General features: G+C 45.5%; 1 protein-coding gene across 3 annotated transcripts in view; it reads left to right on the forward strand.

Annotated features, from left to right (window-relative positions):
• INTS3 (integrator complex subunit 3) overlaps positions 1 to 12,089 on the forward strand; it is a 136,211-nt gene that overhangs the window by 60,972 nt on the left and 63,150 nt on the right. For all 3 annotated transcript variants that reach the window (XM_077255031.1, XM_077255045.1, XM_077255037.1), the window contains exons 5-7: positions 885 to 998; positions 1,127 to 1,211; positions 1,347 to 1,413. In XM_077255031.1, the coding sequence (XP_077111146.1) occupies positions 885 to 998; positions 1,127 to 1,211; positions 1,347 to 1,413 (266 nt within the window). The remainder of the gene's footprint in view (positions 1 to 884; positions 999 to 1,126; positions 1,212 to 1,346; positions 1,414 to 12,089) is intronic.

A 12,089-nucleotide genomic window follows, 5' to 3' on the forward strand; every position in this document is an offset into this window, starting at 1 on the left:
AATTAGCTAAAATAGCACTTCAAAAACACCAAAAAAATATCCTAAGATGTCAGGTAAAAAAATCAGATTAGGAACACTTGAAATGGAATGACTCTTTATTGCTTTCTGACTTTCTCGCATTCTATTCTCTTTTGCATTCTGATTTTTTTTTTTTCTCTTGCTTTCTTCACCCTTTGCCTTCCTGGCTGCTTTTTTTCCTCTGGCTTATTTCTTTTCCTTTTTATGCTTTTTCTCTCATGTTGCAGGTTATTTCTCTCTTGCTTGCCTGCCCTCTTTCTGCGTCTCCCTGATCGTTCTCGTTAGTTCTTCTTCCTGACATGGCTTTTAATCCCTGTCTTGGGCTCTGCTGCAGGATGCTTGGCTCCAGATAATTGGATCTGTCGCTTTGATGCCGACTTGACACTGAGCTGGGCCTGGAGGTTGAGTGCACTGAGCCACCCACATGGTAACCCTTGCAGTGCCAGGCAGTGTTGGAGACATCGCACCCCTGCCTCATCTTTTATTTGTGACGTGAAGCTTCTCGCACTGGGGTTTAGTGTGGCGCCTCGCTCTCTGGTGCGTGAATACAGAGGTTTTTTTGTACCTGCAAACACATCTAGTCTGCTCTGGGAAGAGTTATGGTAATGGAGGCAGTTGTGACATAATCATACATGATGGCGGCTGCTGAATTAGCTGTGAAACAAGCGAAAAAGGTATTTTTCTGAAAACTAAAGAGGAGGAAGTATTGAAGAGTTCACATAATGACGGCTGCTGGAAATTGGGGTCCTCTCTGCTCCAAAACCGACTGGAGGGTAACCACTCACAAGTGTGGGGTCCATAAAATGGGCAATCGCACACCCAGCTTACATGTTGATGATTCGCCCATTTCTTCCCTCTCTCCGCAGTGTTACCGCGACCTGGCGCTCGTCAGCCGCGATGGCATGAACATTGTACTCAACAAAATCAACCAGCTGCTAATGGAGAAGTATCTGAAGCTGCAGGACACGTGCCGGACGCAGGTAGGGGGTGCCATCTACACATTGGCAGAGGCAGGGGCTTCCTCCAGATGACAGCAATATTCTGCACGATGCCAAATTGGTGCAGTGTCGTACGTGGCCTCAATGAATGTATCAACATCTCTTTTCAGCTGGTGTGGCTGGTGCGAGAGCTGGTGAAGAGCGGCGTCCTGGGTGCGGACGGAGTCTGCATGACATTCATGAAGCAAATCGCAGGTGGGTGCCATACCCAGGCGCGTTGGCGTTCAAAGTGTCTTCTGTAGCAGGAAGGTAATGGATGATGCAGGATGGAATGACTGTAACCGCAGGATAACTTGTCGTCTTTCACCCATCACTGTGTGCCCACCCCAGGCGGCGACATATCTGCTAAGAATATATGGCTGGCGGAGAACGTTCTGGATATTCTGATGGATCAGAGGTGAGTGGTCTCCAGGGTCTCGTTATACAGTGTCGGTAGAAAATGCCTTGACTATATTGAGAATGGGGATCTGATTGCTGACGACAGCAAGTAAGCCCCTGACAAATCACAGCATTACAAGTGGAACCCCGACTCCATGTCATCATGCCACGCAGCGTATCCAATGTCTCCTTCTGATCTACCCAGTCTCGTACCCCTTACTGCCCTGGAGTGCCCAGATGGCGGTGTCGTCTCCAGTGTCTGCAGATGTCTTCAGCCGGGGTAGCAGGAAGTGCTGAGAGCGACTCCAGAAAAAGATCTACTGTTAGTGTAGTATAGGCGCTGTGAGTGCCTGTACACACGCCGTTCTTAATCTCATTGGTCATGTCCAATTCTAACCTACTACTAGACTGACAACCACTGGTGGCTTTACATTGCCTATATGGGTTTGGCACCCACTTTCCAAACTCCTGTAGATGACATTCCCTCGCTGCCTGGTTGGTGATCGCCGCTTTTCCTGAGCTCTGTGCTCATCTTCTGTGACCGCAGAGACTAATATTCAACGTTGGCTATTTTCAGGCTTCTAGGAAAGAAATCTAAAATGTCTGACTTATAAATAGGATGTGAGCTGTCTGCCATGAATCCTGCTAATTGCTCTTTGAGAAAGTCAGACATTCCTTAAATGTTTTGTTCTCTTGCTCGCTCTTATTTTCTGCTACTTCCATTAGACTCATGTGCAAGCAGTGAGAGCGACTGCGGGAGGAGACAACATATGTTTAAGTGTCTGCAAGGTTTCTGTGGAAAACGTCTTTCACCCCATAAGAAGCTCATCAGTGCTAGAAGAGTCGGAGGAGTCGTGGACTAAATGGTAGATGTAACGTGGCAGCAGAGAAACAGATACTTAGGGTACGTTCCCACGGTCCATAAACGCCACGGGTTGGATGCTGCGTACATTCTCAGCATCCAACCCGCAGTGTCCAGATGTTACAGCATAGTGGATGGGATTTCAAGAAATCCCATCTCCGCTATGCGTGCAGGAACGCCTCCGGCTTCACTGCGGAGACAGACATGTGGCGCGTGTTTACAGACTGCAGCATGTCTATTTATAAATACATTTCCAGGTCACCACCTGACAGCACACTGGAGGACGTCCTTCTTAGCCATGATGGGACAGGAAACACGAGAGGTTAAAAGGACCCTCCCCCTACCACCCTTCAGTGTTTTTCCTGTCCCATTATGGATAGGAACGGCGAGAGGAAGCTACCGTTCTGTGCGGGGGGATGTGGATCGGGGGGGCTTTGCCTCACCCTTCCCTCCATGAGGCACCCGCTGGCTGACACCCGCCCGAGGGTCCCTCTGCCTACCAGTGTAGCGCTGCTCCTGGTATGAGGATCGCTTCCCCCTGCCGGGGGCTCTCGATCCTTCCGTCACGCCCCCTGGTGCATGCGATCCTGCCGGTGGCCTCTGCAGATGTCGGCGTCTCCATGCGGCCGGCATGGGGGAAGGAAATTCCCGCTGCACCATCCTCTCTTTCCGGCCGCGCGTCACTTCCGGTTTGCGGCTGAGGGGGGCGGGCGGCGTCTCCGAAACAGGAAGCGGTAGTGAGCGCAGGAGCGCGGTACAGATGAAGAGATGAGCAGAAATATAAGGTATGTGCAGTAAGCGTTCTCCGGTGCATCATGGAGGACGCAGCTAGAGAAGGGCAGGAGTCCACAGCGCCAGTAAGTAGAGCAGGGCCGGTATTATGGATACTTAAAAAAAAAAAAAAAAAAAACCCGGAGCATGTGCTAGAGTTTGTTATTTTTCTATAGGCGGCCCCTTTACCAGAAAAATCGTTAAAGAAGCTGGGCAAAAGCAGGAAATGTCCTATTTGTGCAGCCAAGCTGAAAGATACCTGGCAGAAACCCCTATGTGAAGCATGCACCTGCAAAATCATAGGAGAGGAGCAGGCTTCTCTTATGTCAAATATGAGAGCCATGATAAGAGAGGAGGTCCAGGCTTCTGTATCAGGTCTGGTACTACCTCAAGCCTCACCTTCAGAGAGACCGAGCAAAAGGCAGAGGATTGATTACTCTTCGGAAGACTCGTTATCTGTTGTATCGGATATAGAGGAAGAAGAGGAGAGCAGAGACCCTCCAGAGAGAGGGAGAAAATACTTATTCTCAGCAGCAGACACAGGAGAACTGTTGGAGGCTGTGCGGCATACTATGCAGATAGAGGATCCACAACCATCTTGTTCGGTTCAAGATGAAATGTTTGGTGGCCTGCGCTCACAGACTGCGAAGGTGTTTCCAGTAAATTCCCATATCAGATCCATGATTCTGGATGAATGGGAAGAGGCGGAGAAGAGATTGACTATCCCTAAAGATTTCCGACTCCGCTTGCCGTTTGACCCGGAGGAAGTTAAGGAATGGGTCGATATTCCTAAAATAGACATTCCATTGGCTAAAGTGTCTAAAAGAACCTCAATCCCCTTTGAGGACTCTTCCAATTTAAAAGAGCCCATGGACAGAAAGGCAGATGGACTTTTGAAACGGGCCTGGGAGACTTCTTCGGCGGTTATCGGAGCTAATATCGCAGCAACATCAGTGGCTCGCTCCATGGACCTGTGGCTAAATGATCTTCAGGATCAATTAATAGCCAAAACTCCTAGAGATACTATCCTAAAATCTCTGCCTCTGTTAAAATTGGCAACCGCCTTTTTGGCAGACGCATCTGCGGAAACGGTTAGATTTGCGGCTAGAGGTCAATCCCTCTCTAATGCGGCCCGAAGAGCTATTTGGCTCAAAAGCTGGTCGGGTGATATGCACTCCAAAAATAAATTATGTTCCATACCCTTCTCTGGGGGCAGGGTCTTCGGACCGGTCCTCGACGATATCTTAGAGAAAGCCTCAGATGTAAAAAAGGGGTTCCCCGAAGAAAAGCCTAAAAAATTCCAGCCCTTTCGGAGACCCCGCTATAATCAGAAACAGGATTACAGGGGTAAAGGGAAGCAAGGTAGATGGAGCTACCAAAAAGGGGGAGACAGTAGACCCAAAACCAAAGACTCGAGTTACTCAGGTCAAAGGTCTAGCTACCATAGAAAATGACGCCATCAGAGTAGGGGGTCGGCTAGCCGGATTCCTAGAAGGTTGGAGGGAAATAACAACGAGTCCTTGGGTGTTACAGGTGGTGTCCCAAGGGTACAAAATCGAATTTTCCTCCCTTCCGCCCGAAAGATTTCTAGTGTCCAGCACACATCTAAAATCGTCATCCCCCCATGTGGTCGGATATACAGGACCTCTTAAAAATGGCGGCAATTGTTCCGGTCCCCTCCCAAGAAGAGTACAGAGGTCATTACTCAAATCTCTTCTCAATAACAAAACCATCGGGAGAGTCGAGAACGATAATAAATCTGAAGCACCTAAACAACTGGGTGGTATACAAAAGATTCAAAATGGAGTCAATTTGATCTACCATTCCTCTGTTGGGAAGGGGTATGGTGATGTGCACTCTAGACCTAAAGAGTGCATATTACCATGTTCCCATTTACTTAAACCATCAAAAGTTCCTGAGGTTCGCGGTAAACATGGAGGGGAAGATCTATCATTTTCAATTTCGCTGTCTCCCCTTCGGCCTGGCGTCGGCTCCCAGGGTTTTTACGAAACTTATGGTAGAGGTAGTCGCATACCTGAGAAATCAGGATTTGATGGTAATCCCTTATCTGGACGACTTTTTGGTAGCGGCAGAGTCAGTAAGCCAGCTCAGAATCAACTGTCAGTTCCTCATCTCCACTCTAGAGAGTCTCGGTTGGATCATAAATTGGAAGAAGTCAGATTTAATACCGAAATCCAGAATAAAATTCCTAGGAGTCATGCTCGACTCAGAAACAAGGATGTCCTATCTTCCGGAAGACAGGCTAAAGGGAATAGTGAAAAAGGTCCATCATTTCTCCCGAGGCCGAAATACGATCAGAGACGGGATGATAATCCTGGGATTAATGACGGCCTGCATCCCTTGCGTGAGATGGAGCCAGTTTCATTCCCGGCAGCTTCAGCAGGGAGTGCTGAGCAGCTGGAACAGAAGGCAAAATTCTTTAAATCAAAGACTGAATCTTTCTTTTCAGATCAAGAGGTCTCTGGTGTGGTGGACTCTCTCCAAAAATCTCCGGCTGGGAGTACCATGGCTTCAAACCCCGAGTGTGTCAGTCACGACAGACGCAAGTCAGGAAGGTTGGGGAGGTCATGTCCTGGGAAGATATTTCCAAGGTCTTTGGGAAAGAAAGGACAGCAAGAAATCATCAAACCACAGAGAGTTGCATGCGGTTTGGAAGGTCTTAACGGCGGCACAACATTTGCTGAAGAACAAGCATGTAAAAATCTTCTCGGACAATACGACGACCGTAGCCTTCCTTCGACATCAGGGGGGCCCAAGACATCTGGCATTACAAGATCTGGCGGAACAGATCTTCAAGTGGGCAGAAAAGTCGGTGCGGTCAATCTCGGCTGTACATCTGGAGGGATCCAAGAACCAGTTGGCGGATTTCCTGAGCAGGAAAAGTGTATCCCCTACAGAGTGGGAACTAAACGCCGAAGTATTCAGGGATCTTTGTCATCGTTGGGGGAAGCCGACTGTGGATCTATTTGCTACAAAGCAAAACGCAAAAGTCAAAACCTTTTACTCCCTAAACCCCTGGGAGAGCCCAGCGGCGATCGATGCCCTGTCACAACCCTGGAACGTCGGTCTCCTGTATGCGTTTCCACCTCTGGCCTTGATTCCAAGAACACTCAGGAAAATCTGCGAGGATGGGGCCAAAGTCATCCTCATAGCTCCTCACTGGCCGAAACGAAGTTGGTTTCCAATGTTAAGAAGATTATCAGTGGAAGAACCCCTCCGGCTACCAGAGAGAAAGGATCTTCTTCTACAAGGTCCAGTTCTACACCAGAACCCAGGAGCGCTTCAGTTGGCAGCTTGGATCCTGAACGGAAGGTCTTGAGGGCAAAAGGTCTTTCAGATGACGTCATTTCTACCCTTCAAGCCAGCAGAAAGCCGGTGACATCTGCCATCTACACAAAAATATGGAAAACATTCTGTGGATTCTGTGGGAAGATGACAGTTGATACTGACCATCCAGATATCCCAAAAATTCTTGACTTCTTGCAGTCAGGATTTCAAAAAGGCCTTAGACCTAGTACATTAAGAGTACAGATAGCGGCCCTAAGTGTATTTTTTGATTTTTCGTTATCTACCCACCCCTGGATTAGTCGATTCTCTAGAGCAGTCCAGAGGCTAAGGCCATTCATTAGGAAATCAGTCCCGCCGTGGGATCTTAATCTGGTCCTGAATTTTCTGTGTGATCAGTCCTGGGATATAACGGGAGACATAGACATTAACAAACTCTCTCTTAAAACCGCGTTTTTAGTTGCGATCACATCGGCAAAAAGATTGGGGGAACTACAGGCTCTTTCGGTACAGAACCCGTATTTACAGATCTTTGATGATAAAATAGTACTAAGACTTGATCCGGCCTTTCTCCCTAAGGTCGTTTCTGATACTAATATGAATCAGGAGATTGTTTTACCGTCTTTTTGCCAATTCCCTAAAAATCAAAAAGAAAGATTTTTTCATAACCTTGATGTAAGAGAATCAGTACTCAGGTACCTTGATCTATCTAGACCCTGGAGACAGGACAATAACTTGTTCGTTCAGTTCAGGGGTTCAAATAAGGGGAAAAAAGCGTCTAAAGCGACTATCGCACGGTGGATAAAGTCTACAATTGATTTAGCCTACAAAGCTAAAGGTCTAAATTCCCCGGTTAATCTTAAAGCCCACTCATCTAGGGCCATGGCCACATCATGGGCGGAGAAAGGGGGGGCTACGGCAGACCAGATCTGTAGAGCTGCATCATGGTCTAATCTTAGTACCTTTTCTAAACACTATAAACTAGATGTAGTTTCGCCTCAGTTGGCCTTTGGTAGAAAGGTACTTCAAGCAGTGGTCCCACCCTAAATACCATTCTCCTTTGGTATTTCTCCAGTGTGCTGTCAGGTGGTGACCTGGAAAACAGTAATTAGACTTACTGGTAATTGTATTTCCAGGAATCCATCCTGACAGCACTGTTAGTTCCCTCCCTATTGTTTGATCTTTATACTTATGTGATGTAACATTTGTATGATTGATTATTTTGTTGTAATAAAACTTGTGTTTGCATCCATCCAGATGTGTTACTTTGGAAAAACACTGAAGGGTGGTAGGGGGAGGGTCCTTTTAACCTCTCGTGTTTCCTGTCCCATCATGGCTAAGAAGGACGTCCTCCAGTGTGCTGTCAGGATGGATTCCTGGAAATACAATTACCAGTAAGTCTAATTACTGTTTTCCCATACGCTTTCACTAGGTGCGGTAAAACCGCATTATGTTCTTAGTCTCATGTGTATTAAGTGCGGAAACGCAGCTTACTACGCATGTGTCCTAATTTAAATAATGTCAAACCTGGTTTCAGCTGGAAGTACTCGTACACTGCAGTTTTTGCTGTTTGCGAGAACTGCAGTGAACGTGACCGCTGGAGACATCTCCGGTGATCATCTTCAAGCTCCACTGTGTCTGTGTGTGCATAATGCCACCTTTCAGCCAAAAGCATCCAGATGTAGCAGAGCTGGACTCGTCTTGGGACAGTATGTATATCTTCTCGGCAGACAAGTAAGGATATTGTTGCTTTTTTAATTTTAATTCTCTTACAGGAGAACAATGGCGTCGGTGGAATAGGCAACGCAATAAGTATGGTTTAATTAAGATTATTAAAGGAGTCTGTCAGTATTTAAATTAAGACGTTATTCTGGGTGTCTTTATTTACCATATAACTATAGGATTAGTAATGGATAGGTGTCTTATAGACACTTCTCCCTTACTAATCTGTGGGCTTTGATGTCACCTGACAATACAAAGGTGACATCAACCCCATAAATATTACCCCACTTGCCACCATTACAAGGCAATTGACAAGAGTCGGGTGAAGTGCCACATTTAGGCGCATCTTTGGATGTGCCAATTGTGGAGCGGCTGCTGGCTGCTAATTTTAGGCTGGTGAGGGCCAAAATCCATGGGCCTCGCGAGCCTGAGAATACCAGGCTGCTGTCTGCTTTTTCCTTGACTGGTTCACAAATTAGGGGGACCCCACGCTATATATATATATATATATATATATATATATATATATATATATATATATATATATATATATATATATATATATATATATATATATATATATATATATATGTATATATGTATATATATATATATGTATATATATTTTAACCACCCAAGGTAAGCAGACTGCTGTTGCCTGGTGTTATCAGGCTGGTAACGTTCATGGATATTGGATCCTTACCAGCATGAAATACCAGTCCCAGTAGTCTGCTTTACTCTGGCTGGTTAACATATATGGGGGACCCCACCCTATTGTTTTATTTATTAAGGAGGGGACCTCTGTGCTTTCCTCCACTTCGCATGCCATACTTCTGGCTGTGTCACAAGATTTACCATTATTTAAATTAGTACACATGCATAGTAAGCTTCGTTTCCTGCACTTAATACGCATGTAATTAGGAAGATAATGAGGTTTTACCGCATCTAATGAAAGTGTATGGGTAATTTATGCAGAGGAGACTGAGCGTCTCCGCTACATAAATTGACATGCTGCAATCTGGAAAGACGCGCCTCATGGCTGTCTCCGCAGGTAAGCCAGTGGCGTCCGTGCACGCATAGTGGGCATATTTCTTGAAATCCCATCCACTATGCTGTAACAGCTGGACTCTGCAGGTTGGACTTTGCGGATTACTGACCGTGTGCACATATCCCAATATATCTGAAAACAGGAAATCATTTTTTTTTCTTCCCAGAAGCCAACTTTCAATTAGCTTTATTTCAAGTGACAAAAAAACGCTTGCAATGAAAAAACGCATCAAAAACGTAGGTGACCTGCCAGTGACCTCAGATGCAGATTTGGTGCAGATTTCACCTGCGTCAAATACGGAGCTATTCCTGATCGTGTGCACATACCCTTAACCCCTTCATGACCTTGCCCTTTTCTGTTTTTGCGTTCTTGTTTTTCGCTCCCCACCTTCCCAGAGCCATAACTTTTTTTTATTTTTCCGTCAATATGGCCATGTGAGGGCTAGTTTTTTGCGGGACGAGTTGCACTTTTCAACGACATCATTGGTTTTAGCATGTCTTGTACTAGAAAATGGGAAAACAATTCCAAGTGCGGTGAAATTGCAAAAAAGTGCAATCCCACACTTGTTTTTTGTTTGGCTTTTTTGCTAGGTTCAATAAATGCTAAAACTGACCAGCCATTATGATTCTCCAGGTCATTACGAGTTCATAGACACCAAGCATGTCTAGGTTACGTTTTATCTAAGTGGTAAAAAAAACTTTAAACTTTGCTTAAAAAAAAAAGAATTGCTCAGTTTTCCAATACCCGTAGCATCTCCATTTTTCGGGATCTGGGGTCAGGTGAGGGCTTATTTTTTGCGTGCCAAGCTGACGTTTTTAATGATACCATTTTTGTGCAGATACTTTCTTTTGATCGCCTGTTATTACATTTTAATGCAATGTCGCAGCGACCAAAAATACGTAATTCTGGCGTTTCGAATTTTTTTCTCGCTACGTTGTTTAGCGATCAGGTTAATCCATTTTTTTTATTGATCGGGCGATTCTGAACGAGGCGATACCAAATGTGTAGGTTTGATTTTTTTGTTGTTTTATTTTGAATGGGGCGAAAGGGGGGTGATTTAAACTTTTTTTTTTTTTTTTTTTCATTTCTTTTTTAAACATTTTTTTTTTTTAACTTTTGCCATGCTTCAATAGCCTCCATGGGAGGCTAGAAGCTGGCACAACTCGATCGGTTCTGCTGCATAGCAGCGATCAACAGATCGCTGCTATGTAGCTGAATTTATATTACAATAACCGAACTTGTGGATATAGCCTATGATACCACACTCCCTTCTCGCTGGAGTGCCCATAGCACCCCAATGGGGAGAAAAACAAGGGAGCAAAACTCCCAAGTGCATACGTATTGACAATAACCTGAAACAACTATATAGAAAATATAAACATGACAATAAATTTGTCACAGAAGGTAAACTTTATTATAAATACAACAGCAATAAAAACAAAATATATCAGGATGGGGATAAGGTGAATGACTGCACTGGGAAAAGACCACATGTAAACACACTACTGTGAATCCAACAAGGAGGGTACCAGCCAGCGGTAATATAACATGGTAATGATCCAAATATTTGGTACGGCCAGCCAATATGACTACATATGGAGAACGGGAACGGTCAATAGGTACCAATGACCAAATGACTCACGAAAAAACTCTAATACCTAACTCCATACATATTAATCTGTATTGCACAAATGCCCATAAGGTGCCGATAGTTATTTAAGGTGCCTAAGTGGCATACCGCAGTTGGAGCTTACCCATGTGTGTGCCGGCGTGTGGTCAGTCTCCAGTGTAAAGCCCCGACGCGCGTTTCGCGTGATGTGCTTCCTCGGGGGGCTGTGTGGGTACTGAAAGTCCTAAGTTTATATAGGGCCATGTTGTGAAAAAACGTTGGTTAATCAAGCGGTGAATACGGCGCACTAGAAGGGAACATCCGGCCAGTACCGCCCTCCTTCCGGCCATCTCAGCAGCGTCCAGATCGGGGGAAATCCCCCATGACGTCAAAAGAGCTGGACGTCGCTGAGAGTAGATGCCTTAGGGGGCGCGGTCTGCATCGGAGTCCACTGCGCGTGCGCACCACCGCGGTGGCCATTTTGGAAAAGGGAAAAGCTACTGGAAAGCTTAAGAGGTACTGTACATACTGCAAAAAAGGGGAGGGAAGGGGAAAAGCCCTACACTATAGAGGATATATTCAGGACAACAGTATGCATATATGTTATTATAATCACGTTACAGAAAAAAGGAAAAAAGAACAAGTAAAGGGGCAACGACATAACAAAGCCAATTCATCACATCCAATGGTTAGGCCATAGCGTTCATTGTGCACTGCTGCCCAGGATGTCTCCACGGCTTCTCCCTTTGTTGGGTTGCATACTCGTTGTGTACCAGTGAGGTCACTGCGTCCAAACGCCATTGTGAGGGAATAGATAGATATGAATGAACCAGTACCGATATACAAAAGATCACTAAAGAGAAAAGAGACAAATACTATAAATACAACATGAAAAATAAATAAAACTGGATAAAAACAATAGAGAGACCAGAGGACGGTCTAATCATAAGAAAGGAACAAAGGACAACTTCTCATTAAGGCCATTTGGGGCCATAGTCCCCAACGAGACTATCCACCGGCATTCTATTTTCGCTAATGTCCTCTTAAGGTCACCGCCCCGAATACCAGCATGAACCCTATCGATGCCACGAACTTTCAGGGCATCTGGGTTACAATCATGTTTTTCTCTGAAGTGTCTCGGAATAGTCTTGAGTTCCGAGGTATCTATCACCTCCTTGGCAGCCACAATGTCCCTAACATGCTCACGGATCCTGACACGGAGTTCACGAGAAGTGAGGCCTACGTAGATTAAGTTACACGTACAGGTGGCGTAGTACACCACAAAAGTGGTACTACATTGAGATATAACTCATAATTCGATACTCCCTACCCCCACCTGCCGCCGAAAAAGTAGTCGCCCGTATGATATTTCTGCAT

This window comes from Ranitomeya variabilis, chromosome 1 (assembly GCF_051348905.1).
Source record: "Ranitomeya variabilis isolate aRanVar5 chromosome 1, aRanVar5.hap1, whole genome shotgun sequence".
Taxonomy (NCBI): domain Eukaryota; kingdom Metazoa; phylum Chordata; class Amphibia; order Anura; family Dendrobatidae; genus Ranitomeya; species Ranitomeya variabilis.